The 25,117-nt window shown below is 43.4% G+C and overlaps 1 protein-coding gene across 1 annotated transcript in view; it reads left to right on the top strand.

Moving 5' to 3' along the window:
- Positions 1-25,117, top strand: part of cacna1ba (calcium channel, voltage-dependent, N type, alpha 1B subunit, a) — a 167,766-nt gene that overhangs the window by 42,561 nt on the left and 100,088 nt on the right. Inside the window, 13 exon segments of the mRNA XM_062562322.1 lie at positions 6,748-6,851; positions 9,062-9,177; positions 9,283-9,369; positions 11,286-11,369; positions 12,150-12,356; positions 15,669-15,781; positions 15,915-16,027; positions 16,112-16,243; positions 18,470-18,542; positions 18,630-18,747; positions 18,881-18,948; positions 19,549-19,655; positions 21,262-21,327. Coding sequence (XP_062418306.1) covers positions 6,748-6,851; positions 9,062-9,177; positions 9,283-9,369; positions 11,286-11,369; positions 12,150-12,356; positions 15,669-15,781; positions 15,915-16,027; positions 16,112-16,243; positions 18,470-18,542; positions 18,630-18,747; positions 18,881-18,948; positions 19,549-19,655; positions 21,262-21,327 — 1,388 coding nt within the window.

A 25,117-nucleotide genomic window follows, 5' to 3' on the forward strand; every position in this document is an offset into this window, starting at 1 on the left:
GGATCCTGGCGTAGGTTCCTAGGAAGTCCAGATGCTGGAGGACGAAGTGGAAGGCCCTGTTCGACTAGCATCGTCTACAGACCTGTTGACTCTTTAAGCGAACTGCAGGGGGTCTAGGAGGGGGTCGGTGAGGGACTTCAGGTGGGACAGGACTAGCCGTTCAAACTTCATGACTACAGAGGTCAGGGCGACGGGCCTGTAGTCATTCAGTCCTGTGATCCTGGGCTTCTTGGTAACAGGGATTATGGTGGAGGCCTTGAAGTAGGCTGGAACGTGGCTTGTCACCAAGGAGGTGTTGAAGATGACGGTGTACACAGGAGACAGCTGGTCAGCACAATGCTTCAGGGTGTGTGGCGAGACTTGAGTAATCCAAAGGTGTGAGCCACTGATGGGTCGGGGGAGGGAAGGGTGGTGGAGTTGTGGGGGATGGAGTCAGGACATTGTCTTTCAAATCTGCAGTAGAACTGATTCAGCTTGTCAGGTCAGACGGAGGTCATTCATGGAATGTGGGGTTTTCGGCTTGTAGTTTGTGATGTGTTTAAAGCCTCTTTAAACTGAAGCAGAGAGTCGAGAACTGATGTTGGAGTCTCTTAGAGTACAGTCGTTTAGCTCACCGCCTTGCTAAACCTGTATTTTGACTTTGTGTACAAGTCTTTGTCCCCACTCCTAAATGCCTGATCCTTCTGGAGACGTAGTTTTCTGAGTTCCGCTGTGAACCAAGGTTTGTCGTTGTTATACCTTACCCTGGTGCATGATGGTACACAGCTGTTCTCACAGAAGCCGATGTAGGAAGTTTCAGCCTCTGTGAAGTCATCCAGATTGTCAGAAGCAGTCCTGAAAACTGTTACGTCATTGCACCTGCCGTTGTTAAGGTAGAAACAAATTCCGCCACCCTTCGTCTTTCCGGAGAGCTCCATGTCGCAGTCCGCTCTGAGCAGCTGGAAGCCTGCCAGCTGGAGTGTAATCCACAGAGCCGTGAAATTGGAGGATGAAGAAAAGTCTCTGTCTCTTCTCACCAGCAGCTGAAGTTCGTCCAGTTTGAGCGCACATTGGAGAGAAAGAAGAGAAGAAAGAGAAACCACGCTTGCGGAGTCGCACAAAAGAGCCGGCACGTTTTCTTCTCCTCCGCCGTCTCACCGCGTGAGTAAAGGTGAGCGCACCTTTGACTAGAATGTCCAGTAATTTCACAGATGAGAGAAGAAAAGTTGGAAATAACTCCACTGGAGTTGTTCCACGGATGTTCAAGAGCTCATCTCTGGTGAAAGAGCTCTGGGAATCGCAACAGGAAACACAATTTACGATGAAAACAACAAAAAACAAAGAGCACCGAAACACCTGAAATCTGCCGAAAACCTTGGAGCGCAGATGCCTTGTAGGACAATACGGTGTAACAAGCTCTTTAAGATAAGACTGTGCCTCACCAGCAAGTGCTTTGTAGGTGAGGAGAAGTACCTAATACTTAATACAGGAGTTAGATGATCCCATTTCTTAGTTCTTGTTAATACACGTGCTGCAGTATTCTGAATCAACTGGAGAGGTTTAAGCGATTTACAAGAGAAGCCTGATAACAAAGAATTACAGTAATCCATTCCAGAAGTAACAAATGCATGAACTAGTTTTTCTGCATCACTTTGAGACAGGAAGTTCCTGATTTTTGATATATTACGTAGATGAAAAAAGGCAGTCCTTGAAGTCTTCTTTATGAGAGTTAAAGGACAGATCCTGGTCGAAGAGAACTCCAAGATTTCTGACGATGCTGTTGGATACTAGAACAATTCCATCCATAGAAACTGTATCACGTGACAGCTGACTTCGAAGGCGCTCTGGGCCTATCATGATAACTTCCATTTTTTCTGAGGATAGCATCAGGAAGTTGCAGGTCACCCAAGTTTGGATGTCTCCAAGACAATCCTGAAGTCTAACAAGCTGGTAGGTGTATTCTGGCTTGATCGATAGATACAGTTGAGTATCGTCTGCATAACAATGGAAGTTTATGCAGTGTTTTCTGATAACGTCGCCCAAAGGAAGCATATACAGGGTAAATAAAATCGGTCCAAGCACAGAACCTAAATGATAACCCTCTTCTGAATTCTTTTGATATTTTTAGGGCTGTCAAAATTAACCTGCCCGATTATAGTGGCTGAGATTAATGTGATAGAATGTTTCTGTCCTCACTAAAAGTTGTTTGATTAAACGTTTTTCTGATGGCATCCTCGGTCTGCGGCCTCCAACTCTCACTGGAGCGGTTCGCAGCCGAGTGTGAAGCGGTTGGGATGAGGATTAGCACCTCCAAATCTGAGGCCATGGTTCTCAGCAGGAAACCGACAGATTGCCTGCTCCGGGTAGGGAATGTGTCTTTACTCCAAGTGAAGGAGTTCAAGTACCTCGGGGTCTTGTTCATGAGTGAGGGGAAGATTGAGTGTGAGCTTGGCCGGAGAATCGGAGCACCGGGGGCGGTATTGCACTCGCTTTACCGCACCATTGTGACGAAAAGAGAGCTGAGCCGAAAGGCAAAGCTCTCGATCTACCGGTCAATCTTCATTCCTACCCTCACCTATGGTCATGAAGGATGGGTCATGACCGAAAGAACTAGGTCACGGGTACAAGCGTCCGAAATGGGTTTCCTTAGGAGAGTGGCTGGCGTCTCCCTTAGAGATAGGGTGAGAAACCCAGCCATTCGCGAGGAGCTCAGAGTAGAGCCGCTGCTCTTTTGCGTTAACAGGAGCCAGTTGAGGTGGTTTGGGCATTTAGTAAGGATGCCCCCTGGACGCCTCCCTTGGAAGGTGTTCCAGGCACGTCCAGCTGGGAAGAGGCCCCGGGGAAGACCCAGGACCAAGTGGAGAGATAATATCTCTGCACTGGCCTGGCAACGCCTTGGGATCCCCCAGTCAGAGCTGGTAGATGTGGCCCGGGAAAGAGAAGTTTGAGGTCCCCTGCTGGAGGTGTTTCCCCCGCTACCCGACCCCGGATAAGCGGTTGAAGATGAGATGAGAGATGAGAAACTAAAGGCTGTTAACATAAACCAGATATGAGTAGTTCAACGCAAATAACAGATGAAATGCACTGTGCGTTCTGTTTTTTAGCGCCAAGATATAATAACCATGTAATAACACACTCACATGTAGTTTAGAGAGAACCAACATCGTAGCTTTAGCTCATTTAGCGGAACTTAACAAATATCAACATGAACATGTTAATATTACTGTAAATAATTGCAAACTGATGAAGCCGATTTTTGGGGCTTTAAAGCACAGGATTATGAAGATTATCAGCCAAGATGCTAACTCTGAGTTCAAAGGCATGATAAACTGAAGCTCACTTCCTGTATGTCACATCCTGTTACTCTGAACAGTCGCTAGCTAGTCAGTGCAGCAATCAACATTCGCCACTAGGCGTCAGTATAGAACATACAAACCAAACAACATAGTGGTTCCAATACAAACACAGTTAAAGATTTGTTTACTCTCGGTGTGCGCTGACCTCTGACCCCTGAAACCATTGTGTGCTGAAGTCAGTTTAATCGGAGAGACCAAGACGATAGTTGGAGATGGATAGAGCTTTTTGAATTAGAAGTAAAACAAACAGAAGTTCTGTTGGATAATGTCCTGGCTAAATGTCGGGAGATTGTTGGCACTTCAAACACAGCCGTCAAATGATGGAGAGCTGAGAGCATAGCAAAGAAAACCAGGACAGTAGGAAGAGTTGCTAGTTCAACATGTTCCACTCGGTGGAATTCTGCTCTCTCTCTCTCGCTCTCTCTCTGCAGGCTGAGCGACTTTTGCACTAACCTTGCTTTTTGTTACTGAGCCTGTGTTGATGTTGGTATTGTCATGCGTGTTATGGTTATTTGCGCATGTTTAAACATGAGTCTTTATATGACGATAAAACAAAGTTTTGTTGCGTTTTTTTTAAAATGTGAATTGGGGGTGCGCCAACCCGGTTGGGACATGGAAGGGGGTGCGCAGGAAAAAAAGTTTGGGAACCGCTGCTCTAGGGAATGCACATATGCCACCTGCAGGCATATGTCAGGCCGTCAGGTTCAGCAAGTCGTTTGCGCCAGTCCACGCTGAATGGTTTTCTTTGCAGCGCCAGTCTCATCTCTTTCCGTTCTAATCGCCGCGCTCGACTTCAAGGTGTAACTTTTATTATTGTTCGGTCTGAAACGGCGCGCCCAGTGACGGATGGTGGAGCAATATTGTGGTTCGGGTGGAAACGGGGAGAAATTCGGGAGAAAGGTCGGTCCGGGAGATTTTCGGGAGGGGCTTTGAAATTCGGGAGTCTCCCGGAAATATCGGGAGGGTTGACATGTCTGGTCATCGCAGCCCTGGACCATCAGCAGCACAAACTCGTTTTGCCGACCGCAGCAGAGTGGGATAAACTGCAGAGGCTCGAGACCCTTCTAGAGCCATGCAGGGAAATCAGTCTGTAACTTATCAAATAACATTGATTTGATTATTTTCTGGAATGAATTAAACCAAGTCAAATATCAATAACATGTATTAATGTAAAAAATAATGATGATAATAATAATGATAATTATGTATCTGTGTCCTGTTATTTATCTTTAGTATGCATTTCAGAAAGAAAAAATGGTTAGGATTAAGGTGTAATTGCAAATAGTGATTAATCATGATTAATCCACTGAAAATTCTGATTAATTTGATTAAAATATGTAATCATTTGACAGCCCTAATATATATATATAAAATATTATCTACCTGACACAAAGATGTCACAAAGATTAATGTGTGGCTGAGTAGACAGACCACTAACCATGTCCATGTGTCCAAGTATTAATGTGTTAAATTTCCCACCAAATTCCCATCCATTCAAGCTTAGACGCTGAGCCAGCACACACAATTGTATATACCTATTGTTTGGAAGAACATTAACATAATGTAAATGTGTGTGTGGCCTGTAAAAACAGACACTCATACATACACACAAATATGAATACCAATACATCTGAAGACGATATGGAATATTGATATAATGTGTGTCAATTCTTGTTACTTGTGTCAAATGTTACTTTTGTTACAGAAGAATTTACAGATGCTGTGTCCACCTGCAACTTAACTGTAATGAGCCTCTCCCTTTCGGACACAGAACTGCGCCAGAACCAACTTCCAACAGGATTATGGCGTACTCATCACAAACATATAATATAATTTAAACATATAATAATAATATAGACAAAACAAGACAAGACAAAACGGATCTTAAAAAATAATAGCTTTGACTAAATATATGTTAACTTTCGTTAACGGGACGAGATGAAAATGTTGGTGGTGACGAAGTCACAATACAGTTTTTTAATTTTTATTTGCGCGCACCTAACAGACATGGGCAACGTACGGACCCCGTACGGCGGTTATTAAAGATGTCATGATGACATCATCCATGGACCCAGACCGCCTGGTCACTGTGGGGGCAGCGGTGGTTCTTGTCACCGTTATGGACCGCAACGACTATTTTACTCTTCGGTTAGTGTGAGTGTGTAGATAATAAGCCCGCCATTTTCTATTTTTTGGCTGATGTAACTTGATAGTCACGTGACCTAGTTGCAATGCAATGTAAATGAATAGGCCAAAAAATGTAATATTTTCACAATTTTTGGGGACAATTTGTAACAATACTACGTTTTCCCTTGTGGACCAATGTAGCTATTACACATTTTGCTGTGAGACTGGGTTGCATCTTTTTCATCAAACTTAGAAACAAAAACGAGACCCCGAATCACTCATTTCAGACAACACTGAATTCGCTGATATCTATAACATTTCTCTCAGACAACCTTGCCCGAAGATCAAAAAAAGTTGTTGAAACTTGAGAATCCCCTAACCAGAGCTGGACTTGAGGAAAAAAATCTGTCTGCCGTTCCTCTGCTGCGAGGTCTGCAGTAAAGCCTCTCCTAGAGTAGTTTATCTTGACTCTGTCAAAGTAAAACTTTCTATGATTAATGTCCACACACTGGGCTATCACCTAGATGTGTTTTTATAAGGCTTGTTACCCTCTTGATGATTTCTAAAAACAATTTTGTGGTACATTGATTTCATTGATCATTTCTTCCCAAGTAAAATATAAACTCATCATTATTATCATGTGTATGTAATTCAGAGTTCTTAAAACAGGCTCTTTACCAAAAGGTTTTAATGGAACTGGTTCTGCACAGGGATTTGCAGCCTGGGATGAACTCCAATGGTCCAAATACATTATTCACAGCAGAGGTTCAGTGTTCAAGAATAGCTCTTTAAGGAACAGAGACAGGTGATGAGACTTCATGGGAATTTACCATTTATGAGCTGCATTTGATAGAAATGCAGCTACATTTGTGTTAGTTTGGAAAATAATAGATTTTAATGTTCCACATAAAGACCCACTCCTTATTATGAAATACACTATATCTTAAGTAGAAAAAGTTTAAGTAGTCAAACTTTGAAATCATCTTCTAGTCAACACATAGTAAGTATCTACAAACCATAAAAAAGTAATAGTAGTTGCGGTGACTCCTGGTTATGCTGCATGAATTATTTTTGGGTCATTACAATCTAACAGCGTCCGCAGAAGTCTATGTCAACTAAAATAAGCAGTCAAGTTTAAGTTATTGTGGTATTATTGCGTCAACGCTTTCATTAATTAACATCAACAATTTTATTATTGCAGGTTATTATTTTTATTATTGCAAGAATATAAAACTCAACACTGTTAACAACCCTATTCTTTGTCTCTGTTTGCTCATGTACTTAGGCCAACGATGCTTCAGGGAACACATGGAACTGGCTATACTTCATCCCACTTATCATAATTGGTTCCTTTTTCATGCTAAACCTGGTGTTGGGTGTGCTGTCAGGGTAAGTACAGAAGTGAGGATGACATTAGCGGAGCATTTCAAGATCTCACCCTCTCTTAACCAGACCAGTTGGCCATATTGATGTCTCCATCTGTTCAAGAAAAAACTAAATGAGAATTTAAATTAATCAGAATGTGCTACACTTACACAACAATGCTGTCTGTCTGGACTGCATTATAAGCTGGATAGGCAACATTAGAGCAGAGCGACTGAGGAGAATTCCCCTCAGTTGTGTATTAACATGAGGCCCATTTTGGGATGGCTGTGTGAACAAGAGAGGAGAGACTTTTTTTCTCTGCTTAAGTGGACATTAATAATCTTTGTATGAAGATACATACATAATTATTCTTTGGGTATAATAAATCATAGATATACTATAAAATGTTATATACTATAAAATAAATATGGCATTATATTAATAAATATATTAAAATAAATGCAGACTGATTAAGATTAGATTTTTTTAGATTAGATTCAACTTTATTGTCATTGCACAGGGTACAAGTACTGAGGCAACGAAATGCAGTTTAACATCCAACCAGAAGTGCAAAATAGCAAAAAGTGCAGAGTATGTGCATAGTGTGATAGTGAATAAATAGATATGTGCAGTAAGAAACAGTTGTGCAATAACAGTGCAAGTGTTCAGTGGCTGGAGGAAGGTGTGTGGCAGTCAAGCCAGGGTGGAGGGGGGAAGTACAGTCACTGAGGGAGATGTGTGTGGGGTGTGGGGGGCAGAGTTCAGAGTTCAGGGGGGGCAGAGTTTAGTTGAATGACAGCTGCAGGGATGAAGCTGTTCCTGAACCTGCTGGTCCGGGAACGGAGCACCCTGTAGCGCCTTCCAGAGGGGAGGAGGGCAAACAGTCTGTGGCTGGGGTGAGAGCTGTCCTTCTCGATGCTGCGTGCCCTCCGCAGACATCTCTTGCTCTGGACAGCCTCAATGGTGGGGAGTGAGGAACCGGTGATGCACTCAACACCTCTGGAGCTAGAGTAGGTTTCTTAAGAAGAGGTTTAATTACAGCTACCTTGAAGGACTGTGGTACATGTCCTGTCAACAAAGACAGATTCATAATATCCAGTAGGGATGTGCTAATTAACGGAAAAACTTCCTGAAGCAGCTTAGTTGGAATCGGATCCAGGAGACAAGTGGAAGAGTTGGATTTACAAAATTGTAGAAGTCAGTTGATCAAGGTTGATGGAAGAGAAACCATTCAAGTAGGTATCAGGGCCCACGGCTGCATCCAAGGATCCTACATCCGAGGACGGGTCGCCTCTGGTTAGTGGTAGTAGACCATCAATTTTTTCTTTGATAGTCAGAATCTTATTATTGAAGAAGTTCATAAAGTCGTTACTACTGAGGTCCTCAGGAATACACGGCTCAACAGCGCTGTGACTCTCTGTCAGTCTGGCTACAGTGCTGAAGAGAAACCTCGAGTTGTTTTTATTTTTCTCGATTAATGATGAGTAATAAGATGCTCTTGCGTTACAGAGAGCCTTCTTATATGTTTTAACGCTGTCTAGCCAAGTTAGCCTAGATCCTTGTGATTTGGTGGAACGCCATAACTGTTCAAGTTTCCACACAGTTGCTTTAAGTTCCGGGTTTGAGAGTTATACCAAGGGGCGAACTTCCTTCTTGTTGCCATTCTTCTTTTGAGGGGAGCAATACCGTCCAGTGCCATTTTCAAAGAGCCTGTGGCAGTATCGACAAGATGGTCGATTTGTGACGGACTGAAGTTTTCACAGGAGTCTTCTGATATCTTGAGACAGGACACTGAACTGAAAAGAGGGAATGGCTTATTTAAATGAGGCTACAGCGTTATCCGATTAACATCGACTGTAGAAACCCATGGCAGGAGGAGGAGATTCTGGTAGTAGAAATTCAAAGGTTATCAGACAATGGTCCGACAGCATAAATGCATCAATATAGCCTCACTGCACAACTGTATTTCATGACTGTATGATGACCGTATAACTGTAGATTATGTGTTCAACCTGTGAAAATATAATCATTATTTCAATGCCCAACGTGGAATAGGTTGTTACGTCTATGTTGAGTTGTTACGTCTGACAGTAACCAGCTGTGGAGTTCTATTCCACAAAAACGGTAATGAGGACATTAACGCCATCTTACCTGCTGGACGGATCCAGGCTCTGTAATGGCATTTGGATCCAACACATATACTGTGTGTGTATGCGTGTGTGTGTTTCCAACAGGGAGTTTGCCAAGGAGAGAGAGCGGGTGGAGAAGCGGCAAGAATTCCTGAAGCTGCGCAGGCAACAGCAGATTGAAAGGGAGTTAATTGGGTATCTGGAATGGATCTGCAAAGCAGGTCATAAAAACACACAATAGAATCAAAAGTATTGTCTGTAAGTGATGTTGAAACAAATATAATCAGATCATGTCTATAAATGAAGGTGTAGTATTTGTGTTGCAGAGGAGGTGATGCTGGCTGAGGAAGACCAGAATGCAGAGGAGAAGTCTCTGGATGGAGCATGGTACAAAAAGAAACACAACAGCTCTGGTGAGAATTGCCATTCGATAGAAAACATGTGCCAGGTTAAGTGTCATGTTAGAAGTCACACATTAGTCCTAAAGACAAATAAAAAGCAAGACCAATTAAAGCTGCGAGCAGCGTTGGACGGGTCATCGATACTCCGCACCCCGGGGTACCGGCCAGACGGCTAGAAACGCAGCCAAGAACTCCTGCGGCCGTCGGACCGTGTGGAGGGATGTGAAATGTCATACATTACCTCATTCACCAGCCAACGTCTAATCAATTTCAGATGGGATTTTAATTAATCAATAGTTACATAATTATTCCACTACAGGTTGATAGTATACCACCTCCAGGTGTCACGCAGGGATAACCAGGATGTACCATTCCAAAATGACAGCATCTCAAAATAGCATACATGAGCCAACTTCCTTCAAAATCTTTCACAAGACTACATCTGTTTGTATCAATTTCCAATAAGATTCAAAAGGAAACAATCAATAGTTACACACTATTTCCACTTTCAGTGGTATAGCAAGGTCATCCCTCAGAGAGTTTGTGGATGGATATCTGACTCTGTTAGTCCATGCCCACGTGTCCTTGGGCGAGACACAAAACCCCCGAATTGCTCCCGCAACGTTGCCTTCGGCTTATGAATGAGTGTGTATGTTAGTTCAAACAGAACAGACAAGTCTGATGGTGAAAGATGAATGTTTATTATTGATAAATGTGATGATAACTCTTTGGTCCTCAGGCTCTTTAGGGAGTAGTAGCAAGATAAGTCCCCATAATACGGACCTGGTGGGGGTGTTGGAGGCTGCTAGAATGATGAAGCTGGAGATTTTGATAAAGATTAGGTGAATATTGGAAGGTGGAGAATGTGTAACAGCAGCATGAACAGACTAACGGTAAAGAGAACCGTATTTAAAAGAGACCGCACCAAGATGATAGGTTAGCAATGCATTTTTTCTTTGTGTTTATTGGCTAGAAAAAAATCGAAACAGCTGATGTCCTGATTGACATCTCCGAACAATGCCCGTTTTTAAATGAGTGAGCATGCCATGCGTTAGGAATGACTGGCAGATGTATGAGAAATACATTTGGGGCATGCAGGAGTATGGTCTTCCTGTCTGAACACGTGGTACAGCTTCCATTGGTTCTGATATAGCTTTTGGACCACTTTTACACTAATGACATGTAGTGCAAAGTTAAGTGCTTTGAGCGGCAGTACAGTACATATTATACATAAAGTATAACTACAGTAAATGAAACAGATGAAGTATGCTTATACGTTTTGAAAATCTTTTAGACTCTTTACTTCACTAGAGCATCTTTATATGGTGATCAATAAGAGGGATTTATTCAACATGAATATTGTTACCATTCAATTAACAAAATCTTATATGTGCATGTACGGTGTGGGTCTGTACGGCTCCGGACAAAATGCACTCGACACCAGGGTGGTGATTTCCAATGTTTTTATTTTGTTGATTTCGCTCGGTAAAACGCGCCGGCGTTCAGCTCGCTCGTTCTCCCTTCCTCCTCGCTCGCCCGCCTTACTGCGTTTAAATAGGGAGGAGAGCACACACACACGTCAATCACTGCCAGCTGATTGTAAAACGCTCCCACCTGGCACTGTTCCCCGAGCCACTCCCCCTCTCCCCCCCTGCAGCCGAGCAGATAACCACGCTGCCACCACAGTGCATGATAGTAGTAGTAGTTTCAAAGCCTTAAGAAAAAGTAATCCATTAATTATTCACAAATACAGATTAGTGGTAAAAGATGGAACTTGACTGCCACTTTGGGAAACAAGTTATTTCAAATGCCCAACATTTAGAATATAAGAGGACTTGTTTCGAAAAGTGTACTCCTTATTCAAGAAAACAGAAGAAGAAGCAGAACAGCTGCATTAAAGACGAATCTCTTCTCTATTGTACTCACAGTGCTGAAAAGGACTAAGAAGAGTAAGAATGACCTCATCAATGCAGAAGAAGGCGAAGACCACTTCACAGACATCTCATCCGCTGGTGAGACACAACTTTCTCAATGTCTTGGCCCTGCATGTAAAAGACCAGTCAAACTGAGAGTTCACACAGCAAGTAGCTTTAACAAAAGAAATGAATAGGGTACATTAATCAGGAATCAGAAAACATTTATTACCAATTAAATGTCAGACATACAAAGAATTTGACTTGGCAGTTGGTGCATGACAGCAGACAGTTCGACAATCGACAATAAGACAACATAGTGCAAGGAATAAAATATAACACTATGGGTTAGTAATCTAAAGCTATGGTTTAGTTTAAAAATAAAGGAATAAGAGTTAAAAAAAGTTAAAAATAAAGTGCACCAGCGAACAGAAAGTGACAGAATATCGTATGACACTACATTCTTCTCCATTACCGTCAACCATGCGACCTTTCTGCCAAAACACTTTTCACATGAATGTATAAGAGTTTCTCTCTCTTTGACCCCTTTAGTCTAATGTTTGCTGCATTATTGCATAAGTTATAATCTAAATAAATTATCTCTGTTTGACGTTCTCTATAAAACTGATATTGAAACTATGGGTAATAGAATATTCTGAACATACAGTATGGTATTGCGCGCTATTTTTACTGTGCCAGTAGAGGTCACCTCTTCAAATGAAATGCTGGATCATACCTACTGGAGTACCAAATACAAACGGACAAGAACTCAGTCCTGTTTTTAGTTCTCATGTTGAAAGTAACTACACTGTTGTATTTTTGGTACAGCTTAAGACTTGGTAACTTTATTGCATTGTTTTCCTTCAACTGCCCTCCCAGGGTCGCCGTTCGCCCGGGCCAGCTTGAAGTGTAAGAACGAGAGCTCCTCTTACTTTAGAAGAAAAGAAAAAAGGATGCGCTTCACCATCCGCCATCTGGTCAAGTCCCAAAGATTCTACTGGACAGTGCTGTGTCTGGTTGGCCTCAACACACTGTGTGTAGCCATTGTCCACTATGACCAGCCTGAGTGGCTCACCTTTGCACTCTGTGAGTTCCAGCAGTTTATTCACAGTAACTGTAACTGTCATGTAGCCCAATATTACGTTCGACAAGTCTTTTCAATATTCCCAAAATGGAAATCCATTTAACGGGAGATTGTACTGCTTGTCGGAATACTTGGGTCTCGTTTGTCTGCAGGGTAGTGACAAAGAATTCCGTTGTAATTTTAATTAAAGTTGTATTTTATAGTATGTAGTATATATTTAAGATCCAGCAGCAATAGTGAACTGCAGTCAATGAGTCGCGACATGTCATGGCCCACTGCATGATGATAAGCTCGACTTAGTCCATAGAACTCTGAAACTCCGCCCTGCTACTGTATGGATCACTATTGCTTGTCTATTCAAAGTTTATTCATATTGAACATGTCTTGCATCAAAATTTGACAAGCTTCGACAAAACATGTCCTTAGCTCTTAAGACATAGCCATCCACACAGCCACTTGCATTAAAGTTAGGAAGACATCGTAAATTAAAGTTCAATTTGAAATCAATTTTGCATATCATTGCTCAATTCAGTACACTTAGAGGTTTTGCACTAGAGCCTTATTTCACCTGTTATTTTGGCTAATGTTACAAAACTTCAGATGAAGATGGTGTAAGTGATATCACTGAGTCACTGTAATACATAGTCATTACCTTGAGGATTAATAACAAAGCATTTCTGCCAACCGTAACTGCAAAAGCATTGAGGAGGGCACTGTGTGACAAGACCATGCCAGCTAATTAGTCCTGGCCAGTTTAGGGCATAATTCATATTATAGGCAAAACTATGAAAATTACTGTTTTTAAGACAGAATATCACAGCAAATTGCTATTTCATGAAAATACATTTATACAATCAAAGATCAAAAAAGTTGTTTAAGTTATAGACAGTTGAATGGAACCACAGCATATCTATTTAGAACCTGATGCATTATCACGTTTTGGGTTTTCTTTCTGTTGTATTTTGTAGTCTCATGTCTCTTGTGTCCCTGGGGGAACAACACTTCCTGCCTTGTCCTGTCTTCCCAGTGATTGTCTGCAGTGTACATGATTGTTTCCACCTGTGTCCAATCTCCTGCACCTCCCTTGTGCCCTGTGTGTCTTGTTTCCCTTGTTGCGTCATTGTTTGCATGTTGCATGTGCATTGTTTACATATGGTTGGTGTCATCACGTCCTTGGTTTTTTTCCCCCCTTGATGTTTTTTTTTATTATGGAATATCGAGCTTTTGGATTTTGATTTATTAAAAGTAATTTTGCCGGAAGCTCTGCGTTTGAGTCCTGCCTCTACCTGCACCAGTCCTGTGACATGCATGTTCAAATGATACTGTCTTTACATTCTATTCAGAATGCTTTTCCTTGTGCAATGCTAAAATACTGTGTTTATTTAACTCATGCTCAGGGTGCACAAAAGAAAAATCCTCAACTTTGTGGGCCTTGATGCAAAAAATAAGCCGTGGTGACATCAGGTTACTAACAAACCAGCGCAATTAATACCTGTATCATCATCATGAAAATAAAGTTTTTTACATTTTTTACATTTACATTTTAACACATGTGACAAGTTTATATCGGCCATAATTTCAAGCTTTTAAGAATGTGGTTACTTATTTTTTCATTGTACACATGTAATGTACACTCACCGGCCACTTTATTAGGTACCCCATGCTAGTAACGGGTTGGACCCCCTTTTGCCTTCAGAACTGCCTCAATTCTTCGTGGCATAGATTCAACAAGGTGCTGGAAGCATTCCTCAGGGAGTTTGGTCCATATTGACATGATGGCATCACACAGTTGCCGCAGATTTGTCGGCTGCACATCCATGATGCGAATCTCCCGTTCCACCACATCCCAAAGATGCTCTATTGGATTGAGATCTGGTGATTGTGGAGGCCATTTGAGTACAGCGAACTCATTGTCATGTTCAAGAAACCAGTCTGAGATGATTCCAGCTTTATGACATGGCGCATTATCCTGCTGAAAGTAGCCATCAGAAGTTGGGTACATTGTGGTCATAAAGGGATGGACATGGTCAGCAACAATACTCAGGTAGGCTGTGGCGTTGCAACGATGCTCAATTGGTACCAAGGGGCCCAAAGAGTGCCAAGAAAATATTCCCCACACCATGACACCACCACCACCAGCCTGAACCGTTGATACAAGGCAGGATGGATCCATGCTTTCATGTTGTAGACGCCAAAATCTGACCATACCATCCGAATGTCGCAGCAGAAATCGAGACTCATCAGACCAGGCAACGTTTTTCCAATCTTCTATTGTCAAATTTCGATGAGCTTGGGCAAATTGTAGCCTTAGTTTCCTGTTCTTAGCTGAAAGGAGTGGCACCCGGTGTGGTCTTCTGCTGCTGTAGCCCATCTGCCTCAAAGTTCGACGTACTGTGCGTTCAGAGATGCTCTTATGCCCACCTTGGTTGTAACGGGTGGTTATTTGAGTCACTGTTGCCCTTCTATCAGCTCGAACCAGTCTGGCCATTCTCCTCTGACCTCTGGCATCAACAAGGCATTTCCGCCCACAGAACTGCCGCTCACTGGATGTTTTTTCTTTTTCGGACCATTCTCTGTAAACCCTAGAGATGGTTGTGCGTGAAAATCCCAGTAGATTAGCAGTTTCTGAAATACTCAGACCAGCCCTTCTGGCACCAACAATCATGCCACGTTCAAAGTCACTCAAATCACCTTTCTTCCCCATACTGATGCTCGGTTTGAACTGCAGGAGATTGTCTTGACAATGTCTACATGCCTAAATGCACTGAGTTGCCGCCATGTGATTGGCTGCTTAGAAATTAAGTGTTAACGAGCAGTTGGACAGGTGTACCTAATAAAGTGGCCGGTGAGTGTATTCATACCACCAAAAACGGGAAAGAACAGATACTCTGCTCAATTTAATCAGAAGGGAACTGAATGAGCCCTGGTCTGGTTGGCATGAGTTCAGCACCAAGGCGGTGCTTGAGGTACCAAACAACTGGATGCCACCATTCACATGTTGAAAAGTTTAGATTTGAATTACTTCTTGTAACTGTAATGTAAGCCGATATTTTTGATGAATCCCTTGTTGATTTTTAGGGAGAAAACTCTTTGGTGTCCTGCTTTAGATAGAGACAGCAGAGACAGATGCAAACATATATCACACAAGTACTGTCATACATTTCACAACATACACTCACAGACTGCATCATGGCAGCATAATGTCCTTATACCATAAACTCTTTCTATGTTTTATGTGAGCACAGCTGAACTGGCAGCAGTTGCTGTTCTGCTGCGGGGCATTGATCTGTGTGTGTCTTGTTTTTCCTGGACAGACCTAGCAGAATTTGCCTTTCTTGGCCTGTTTCTGGCTGAGATGTTCATAAAAATGTATGGCCTTGGACCCCAGAACTACTTCCACTCATCATTCAACTGTTTTGACTTTGGGGTGAGTTGACCTCCTCTGCTGGGAGTTTGATGAATCACTAGAGAGTGAGCATGTGTAGAGTAATTGAAATATTTCAGAAAAAATAACTGTGATTATGGTCTGAATAGTTTAGAAATAATTACTTTGCTTGCAGGTGATCATTGGCAGTATTTTTGAGGTGATCTGGGCTGCCATCAAACCTGGGGCATCATTTGGGATCAGTGTGCTGCGGGCTCTGCGGCTGCTCAGGATTTTTAAAGTCACAAAGTGAGTCCTCAGAATTGTCTCCCTGTGTGGGACATGGGAGATGCCAGAATATCGCTGTATATATTCATATACCTGTGTTTTTAGGTACTGGAACTCTTTGAGGAACTTGGTGGTATCCCTTCTCAACTCAATGAAGTCAATCATCAGCCTGCTGTTCCTCCTCTTCCTCTTCATTGTTGTCTTTGCTCTTTTGGGCATGCAGCTGTTTGGTGGCCAGTGAGTAACTTGTTCTATTTGATCCCTCCTGACCGCCAGTGGCAGTGTTTGACACTGGATATTCCATCGCGCAGGTCAAGTATTTTATATCAACATTTTTCTGACTTTGTAAACATTACAGCTGTCATGGCTTAGACACAGCATAGCAGTATCACGAGGGTGCCTTCTCGCTCTAGGAGGGAGGGAGAGAACATATCTGGCAATAAGGGTCCCCATAGATGAGGTTCCATCCTACCGGGATGGCATTTTTTAGGACAAGATTAGCCTTCTTATCAGAACAGTTGTGTTAACACTTTAGAAACAAAAAAAGCTTTTTGAAATTAGCTAGTTCTGCTTCAGGCAAGCAGCCATTTTGGAAGTGATGAATATTTGAAAAATTTAAATATTTATATCCACATATTATATATAATACATAGTATGGTTCACTCAGCTACTTATTACTTACTATACAGCTTTTTATTATACAAAATAAATCACAATATGCCTAATGTACTCTAAGATCTCTGTATTCTAATAACATTCAATAGTCAAGCAAATTTGTCACAATGTGCGGGTGCGAGGGCAAGGAGGGAGGAGTCAGATGCGGAGTTTGCAGGTAAAAAAGGACATTAACAGTCAAGATTTCCAAAAATAAACTCAAAACCACTCCAACCAAAAAAAGGCGAGAAGGAGGGAAAAACAATGATGAGACAGGGACCTGACAAAACACCAACATGAACTATGAATTACTTGGTATGACATGACGACGAGACGAGACGTACCTGAAACACATGTAATGACGCGACACGAGACAAGAGGCCATGTGTCGAGGTCTCTGGGGGTCGGCCGGGACGGCGGCCAGGCGTCGTGCTCTGTGGCTCCGACTGCTTGGCATGGGGCTCTGTGGCTCCGACTGCTTGGCGCGGGGCTCTGTGGGTCCGGTTGCTTGGTGTGGGACTCTGTGGCTCCGACTGCTTGGTGTGGGGTGTCGAGCTCTGTGGGTCCTGCTGCTTGGCGCGGGGCTCTGTGGGACCGGCTGCTTGGCGTGGGGCTCTGTGGGTCCGGCTGCTTGGTGTCGGGCTCTGTGGCTCCGACTGCTTGGCGTCGGGCGTCGAGCTCTCTGGGTCCAGCTGCTTGGCATCGGGCTCTGTGGCTTCTGCTGCTTGACGTGTGGCGTGGGGCTCTGCGGCTCCGGCTGTTTTCCGTGGAGCTCTGCGGGACTGGAGACGGGCGTCGTGGAAACGGGACTGGAGTCGGGACTGGGATCGGCAGTTGTGGAGCCTGGACTGGAGTCGGGACTGGGGACGGAAGTCGTGGAGCCTGGACTGGAGTCGTGACTGGGGACGGGACTGGAGACGTGACTGGGGTCAGGCGTCGGGACTGGGGATGGGACTGGAGTCAGGAGTCGTGGAGTGGGGACAAGGGACAGGACTGTAGTCAGGCGTCGTGGAGCCGGGACTGGGAACGGGACTGGAGTCAGGCGTCGTGGAGCCGGGACTGGGGACAGGACTGGAGTCAGGCGTCGGGACTGGGGATGGGACTGGAGTCAGGCGTCGTGGAGCCGGGACTGGGGACGAGACTGGAGTCTGGACAAGGGACGGGACTGTAGTCAGGCGTCGTGGAGCCAGGACTGGGGACGGGACTGGAGTCAGGCTTTGTAGAACGGGGGACTGGAGTCAGGCGTCATGGAGCCGGGACTTAGGACAGGACTGGAGTCAGGCGTCGCGGAGCCGGGACTGGGGACGGGACTGGAGTCAGGCGTCGTGGAGACGGGAGTGGGGATGGGACTGTAGTCCAAGAGACATGAAACTAAAAAATAAAGACATGAACCCAAACCGTGACAAAATTGTCTTCAAATCCATGGTTAGCCAGTTGCCAAAATTTGAATAGTCAATAAAACATGACCCTTACATCACTAAAAGCAGGACTTTCCATATTGTTCTCATTTTGTTCTCTACTTATTTGGTGTATGTTTTTTTACATAGAGGCTGAGGCTCAGTTCTTGGGGCGATGGGTGGTGGTGTAATGTAATTAGGTACCATGGGAAAAAAAGAGATACAAAATGTCTGCAACAGTACAGCTCATCATTAAACACTTACTCATTACTCATGAGGTCACACAGATGGCTCAGATTTAATTGACATGTACTATTGTACAGCCTAATCGAGAAGGCTAAAGTGCTCCATCCTTAAGCAGGAGGAGGATGGACTGTTGTGGCTTTAATTTACATGCAATTCCTCTCTGCAGATTTAATTTTGAGGACGAAACGCCAACAACAAACTTTGACACATTCCCAGCAGCGATTCTCACTGTGTTCCAGGTAAAGGTCAACCCCGTCATTCTGTTGAACTGTTTGTACAGTACCTGAACTGGACTCAGAGAACCTAAGGCTGTGTCTCCCTTGCAGATCCTAACTGGGGAGGACTGGAATGCAGTCATGTACCATGGGATCGAATCCCAGGGAGGAGTTCACAGGGGAATGTTCTCCTCTATCTATTTTATTGTTCTCACTCTCTTTGGAAACTGTATCCTGCTCTCACTGTCACTTTCGTGGCTGGAACGGGGCCATGACACCCCATGAAATGAAGTATCATTGATAGAACAGCTGCATTGTCTTCATCAAATATCTGCTCTTTTCCTTAGACCAAAAATAACCAGACACACTTCTCAACGTATTCTTGGCTATTGCTGTCGATAACCTTGCAAATGCACAAGAGCTTACTAAGGTGTAGTATTTCTTTATAGATTGAGACACTTAGGTTATATTGCTGATTCCAGGAGGTGATGGAGCCAGGAACAGTATCTCACCCACCGCATCCATGAGTACAGAAAATGTATTCACTTATTTATTAAAATTAACTCTGCAATGCAATCCTAACAATCTTATTCAAAACAGCATGTTCGCCCACAAATTAAACACATATGCATAATTTGAGTTAACCTGTTGAAGCATTAGCAACAGCCTGCCTTCTTTCGCACCGTGTTTTTTATTTCCTTCTCTTTATTTGGAAAAGAATATTACAGTACAGTACACAAAAGTTTCAGAAAAAGGTTTTTCACTAAACATATGATATGAGAATTACCATATACGTATACAGTAAATGCATATGATTGTCTACTCTATTGTATTAACAAAACAAGTTCAGGTGTGTGTCTTCTTTTGGTAGTCTCCATGCTTGTTAAGTGTCCGTGCAACAGCTGAACTCTCCATCTTTCTTAAATCTATTGGCCAATCGGTTTGGACAAAAGATAAAAAGCATTGGATAATGGTATTCATATGCTATTTCTTTGTGTGTTATGTGTTTCTTTTCCCACGTACTATTAAGGATGAAGAGGAGCAGGAAGGTGCCATCAATAAGAAGCTTGCCCTCCAGAAGGCTAAGGAGGTAAAGGAGGTCAGCCCCACGTCAGCCACTAACATCTCCATTGCAGCGTAAGTCATCCTCTGCCATGTCTTTCCATCAGCACACATCCTCCACTGTGTACTGTGTGTCTACAATGGTAGACACAATTTATGTGTGATGCAAAATACTGCAGGACGCTGTATAACAAATCCTACCTTGGAGTGTAAACTGTATGTGTCTGTGTGAGAATAAGAAAGGGCTTGTGTTTGAACATCTATGAATATGTCAAGAAACCTAAAACAAAGATTACCTGGAAAATAACACATACAAAATATTAAAAAACAGCAAATAATTGATCTTTTAAACACCGTTGGAAACTTATTATGGAGCAAGGCTTTTTTAGGTGGGAAATATATATATCCATAATTTGGCTCCCCAAAATCAAGAATTGAGGACTGACCTTAGGCCGCAAGTGCTTTTGGAGGATGGAGATCTGATGATTGGCGAGTTGGATTCAAGTGAACCTCTGAATTGGTCTGAAAGTAGTCCCTGATATGATCAGGAATATTCCCTTAACCTGAAAGTATCTTATGAATAGAAACACAAATTTGAGAAGTATGGATGTCATAAATTGTGTAAATCTGCAATTTCTGCAATTAAGAAGCAGATGAGATCTCTGGCTCTGATTTGGTTGCAAGCCTAACAAAATGTTTCTGGAGGATCAGAATCTTTTTTAAGAGAGAATGATTTTTTGCCACTGAAAAAATCCATTTTTGATGGTTTTCATTTCAAAGATTAAAAAGTCGATTTAACGTGAGCAAAGTAGCATAGGAAATTAAACCACCTTAGCTTCCATAACCAATGAATTCAAATTATTGCTACATGAGTCAATAGGAAAATGCTAATGTTCTCTATAAAAAATGTAAGGTTATAATAATATGTCAGCGTTGTGATTTTGTCTTATTTAGCTAGCTATATGTGGCCAAAGAAAATTATGAATGCAGCTTAAATCGTTTACATTCCTCATTAAGATCTGGTTTTATACGATCCAAGCTTAATGGAAAAAGCTACTAGACAGTAGGTTTTACAAGTTGAAAGTTCTGGGCCATTTAAATCAGTTATGTTACTCATAACATTTTCCATTCAGTTGAACTATAAGTAATACAAAAAGTATCTCATTAGTGGTCTTGAGCATTTCAATGGATTTGACATTGTTGGGCACAGCAGCAGGATACACTTTGAGTCACCACACAAATATTAGCTGCTGCACCATTGCTGTTAGTTTACGTTAACCTCAACATTCAGTTAGGCATTCTTTGAGCCTTCGCCATGACACTAATGTTGTTTCCAGAGCAGCCCTACCTCTACAAACATTTGGAAATGATTAACTTTTTGCAACATAAGATAAATGATATCTTGTTTGTTCAGAGATTTGAGTATTACTTTGCTCTGCCATGCCTTAGATTGGATGGCATATTTCATGCTGATTTTGGCGTTAACGGAACTGAGTGTAACCATTGAATGGTCTTTTTGTGTTACATTTTCTCTCTGGTTCTGGCTCAGTTCTGTGTGTTTTGATGACCATTACAATAAATTAGAATCCAGAAGCACACAGATAAAGAGCTGGCTGGCTTCTTTATGTCTTCTTGATTTTATGATGTTCCCTCTCCCCTATTTCTTTTTTTGCATGTACAGTTTGGTAACACGCAGTCGAGGTAACGTGCACTCTAGCAGCCCATCTATCTGCAGTGTTAACTCCCTGTGAGTTATTACCTTTCTGTTACAAATGTTTTAACCTCCCATCATCCCACTCTCCCCCTCTTCTTCTACTGTCTAACAATGTCTTCTTCTGTAATCACACCTTCCGATATGGTGATGTGTGTTTCAGTATTTTTGTTTCTGTGTTTGTTTTTTATTGTTTACCACAAACATCTCTGTGATTGTGGTATTTGATTTTTTGTGATCCACATCTTTCTGTATGAGAATGTTTTTTTTCTGCAATTCTCTGCGATTTGAATATAGTACATATCATTATTAACACTACGTTAACAGTGATGTGCGGTGATATTAGTAAGAGGTTATGCACTGAGTTATGAAAGCCAGATTAACTGATTTTTTAGGCTAAAACATTGAAACTAAACATTACACACAAGCATGGCACACACGCACAGTCAACATTTTTTATGAAATGTTATGATGATGATTTAGGATGACAAATCATTTACTACTTTCTCTCTCTCTCTCTCGCACGCACACACGCACGCACACACACACACAATGTCCTGTACACCTGTTTACATTTTCCCTGAGCGTTCCATTTTAGTGTGCACTCGAACAAATAGCTTTCCTGTATTATTTAGACATGTAAATGTTTATATATATATATTCATGAAATTTGACAAGTTCATTCTCGAAATGTATGAACTAATAGTACTTGGTTTCTGTGGCAATTGCACAATAAAAGACAGGAAACAGCATCCGTTAGGGGCAATGCTAGCTTTTGCAACCGATTGTAACATTATTGATGATGAAGTCCGGCCTCTCAGGCCTTATTGCTTAATTATTGCACAGCGGCCAATCGTGTTTGTCAGTCAGCAACAATTAAAACACACACTGCTCAATTGAATATGAAGGCAAATGGCTTGTAGTCAGCATTCATTCAACCACACTTAAATTCCATATTTGTGATCAAAATGTTTATTGATTTTCAGATATGCATAAAAATCAACCATCCATTAGGATGACTATACATACGCATACACACACACCGATATGCACATACATACCTTTATATACACTCACCGGCCACTTTATTAGGTACCCCATGCTAGTAACGGGTTGGACCCCCTTTTGCCTTCAGAACTGCCTCAATTCTTCGTGGCATAGATTCAACAAGGTGCTGGAAGCATTCCTCAAGGAGTTTGGTCCATATTGACATGTGGCATCACACAGTTGCCGCAGATTTGTCGGCTGCACATCCATGATGCGAATCTCCCGTTCCACCACATCCCAAAGATGCTCTATTGGATTGAGATCTGGTGATTGTGGAGGCCATTTGAGTACAGCGAACTCATTGTCCTGTTCAAGAAACCAGTCTGAGATGATTCCAGCTTTATGACATGGCGCATTATCCTGCTGAAAGTAGCCATCAGAAGTTGGGTACATTGTGGTCATAAAGGGATGGACATGGTCAGCAACAATTCTCAGGTAGGCTGTGGCGTTGCAACGATGCTCAATTGGTACCAAGGGGCCCAAAGAGTGCCAAGAAAATATTCCCCACACCGTGACACCACCACCACCAGCCTGAACCGTTGATACAAGGCAGGATGGATCCATGCTTTCATGTTGTAGACGCCAAATTCTGACCCTACCATCCGAATGTCGCAGCAGAAATCGAGACTCATCAGACCAGGCAACGTTTTTCCAATCTTCTATTGTCCAATTTCGATGAGCTTGTGCAAATTGTAGCCTCAGTTTCCTGTTCTTAGCTGAAAGGAGTGGCACCCGGTGTGGTCTTCTGCTGCTGTAGCCCATCTGCCTCAAAGTTGGACGTACTGTGCGTTCAGAGATGCTCTTATGCCCACCTTGGTTGTAACGGGTGGTTATTTGAGTCACTGTTGCCCTTCTATCAGCTCGAACCAGTCTGGCCATTCTCCTCTGACCTCTGGCATCAACAAGGCATTTCCGCCCACAGAACTGCCGCTCACTGGATGTTTTTTCTTTTTCGGACCATTCTCTGTAAACCCTAGAGATGGTTGTGCGTGAAAATCCCAGTAGATTAGCAGTTTCTGAAATACTCAGACCAGCCCTTCTGGCACCAACAATCATGCCACGTTCAAAGTCACTCAAATCACCTTTCTTCCCCATACTGATGCTCGGTTTGAACTGCAGGAGATTGTCTTGACAATGTCTACATGCCTAAATGCACTGAGTTGCCGCCATGTGATTGGCTGCTTAGAAATTAAGTGTTAACGAGCAGTTGGACAGGTGTACCTAATAAAGTGGCCGGTGAGTGTAGGTGCATATTTATATATATGGCGGGTGAAATAAGAATTGAACACACCACCATTTTTCTCAATAAATATATGTAAGGGGTGTGGGTGGTTCGGGCTCCAGACAAAGGCAACTCAACACCAGGGTAGCGGTATACAAGGGTTCTTTTATTACAACCGGAAAACGCGCCTGCGTACAGGTCACTCGTTTTTCCTTTTCCCCGCTTGCGCCCGCCTTACTGTTTATAAGGAGAGGAGAGCGCACACACATCAATCACCGCCAGCTGATTGTCATTGTTTCCACCTGGCACTGTTCCCCGAGCCACTCCCCCTCTCTCCCTCCTGCAGCTGAGCTGAAACCACGCCCACCACCACATACCCCCACGCCCGACTTAGGCCGCCCCCAGATGGCGGGAGAGGAAGTCTGCCACGACCATCTGCGTCCCTGGCCTATGGACCACCTTGAAGTTAAACGGCTGCATGGCCAGATACCACCGAGTGATCTGGGCGTTGGTATCCTTCATGCGGTTGAGCCATTGGAGCGGGGCGTGGTCCGAAAAGAGGATGAATGAGCGTCCCAGGAGGTAGTAGCACAGGGAGACCCACCGGATGGCCAGGCACTCCTTCTCCACCGTGCTGTACCTGGCCTCCCTCTCCGATAGCTTCCGGCTGATGTAGACCACGGGGCAGTCGACCCCCTCCACCTCCTGGGACAAAACGGCTCCCAGCCCCCTGTCCGATGCGTCGGTCTGCAAAGCAAAAGGGAGAGAAAAGTTGGGTGTGTGGAGGAGCGGCTCCCCACAGAGAGTCTGTTTTACCTTCTCAAACGCCCGCTGGCACTGCTCCGACCACTGGACCGGATCCGACGCACCTTTCTGGGTCAGGTCGGTCAAGGGGCTGGTGAGGTCCGCAAAGCCGGCGATGAACCACCTATAGTAACCCGTCAGCCCCCAAAACCGCCTCACCTCCTTTTTCGTCTTGGGGCGCGAGCAGGCTGCAATTTCCGCTGTCTTGTCTACCTGAGGACGCACCTGCCCACCCCCCAGGTGGTACCCCAAATACCGTACCTCCCTCATACCAAAAACTTTTTCCTCCTCCTTTACTCTTTACTTAATTTTTTTTGTGGTTTTTCCCATAAAATGAAAATACGAAGCGTAGCCGCTAAACCGGAAGTTGACAGCGGTTACCAGGGTAACAAGAGGAAAAAAGTTCATTAACGGATATAAATAAATAATCCTGGTCTGACGGGATGTGTTAGCAGCAGTAGTTGACTACACTCGCTGCTCTTGGCTCTGATATTTATTGTCCACATATTGTTTTGCTTCAGTGAGCAGAGCAGAGACAGTTTAAGGAGATCCCAGAGTAAACGGCCCGCCACTGGAGTGCATACGTCTCGACGTCAGCGAACCGTCGGTCGGACCGCCAGCGGTGTTGCCGTCTTGTTTAAAGGTTTTGCAACCAAAGCTAACGACGAATGGCACAGCAGCGGCCGGTGCATTCGACATCTTTCTCTTGTGTGGCCGCGCATGCGCAGCCATGGTTGACAGTAGACCAAGGTG

Source organism: Pungitius pungitius, chromosome 5 (assembly GCF_949316345.1).
Source record: "Pungitius pungitius chromosome 5, fPunPun2.1, whole genome shotgun sequence".
Lineage (NCBI taxonomy): Eukaryota > Metazoa > Chordata > Actinopteri > Perciformes > Gasterosteidae > Pungitius > Pungitius pungitius.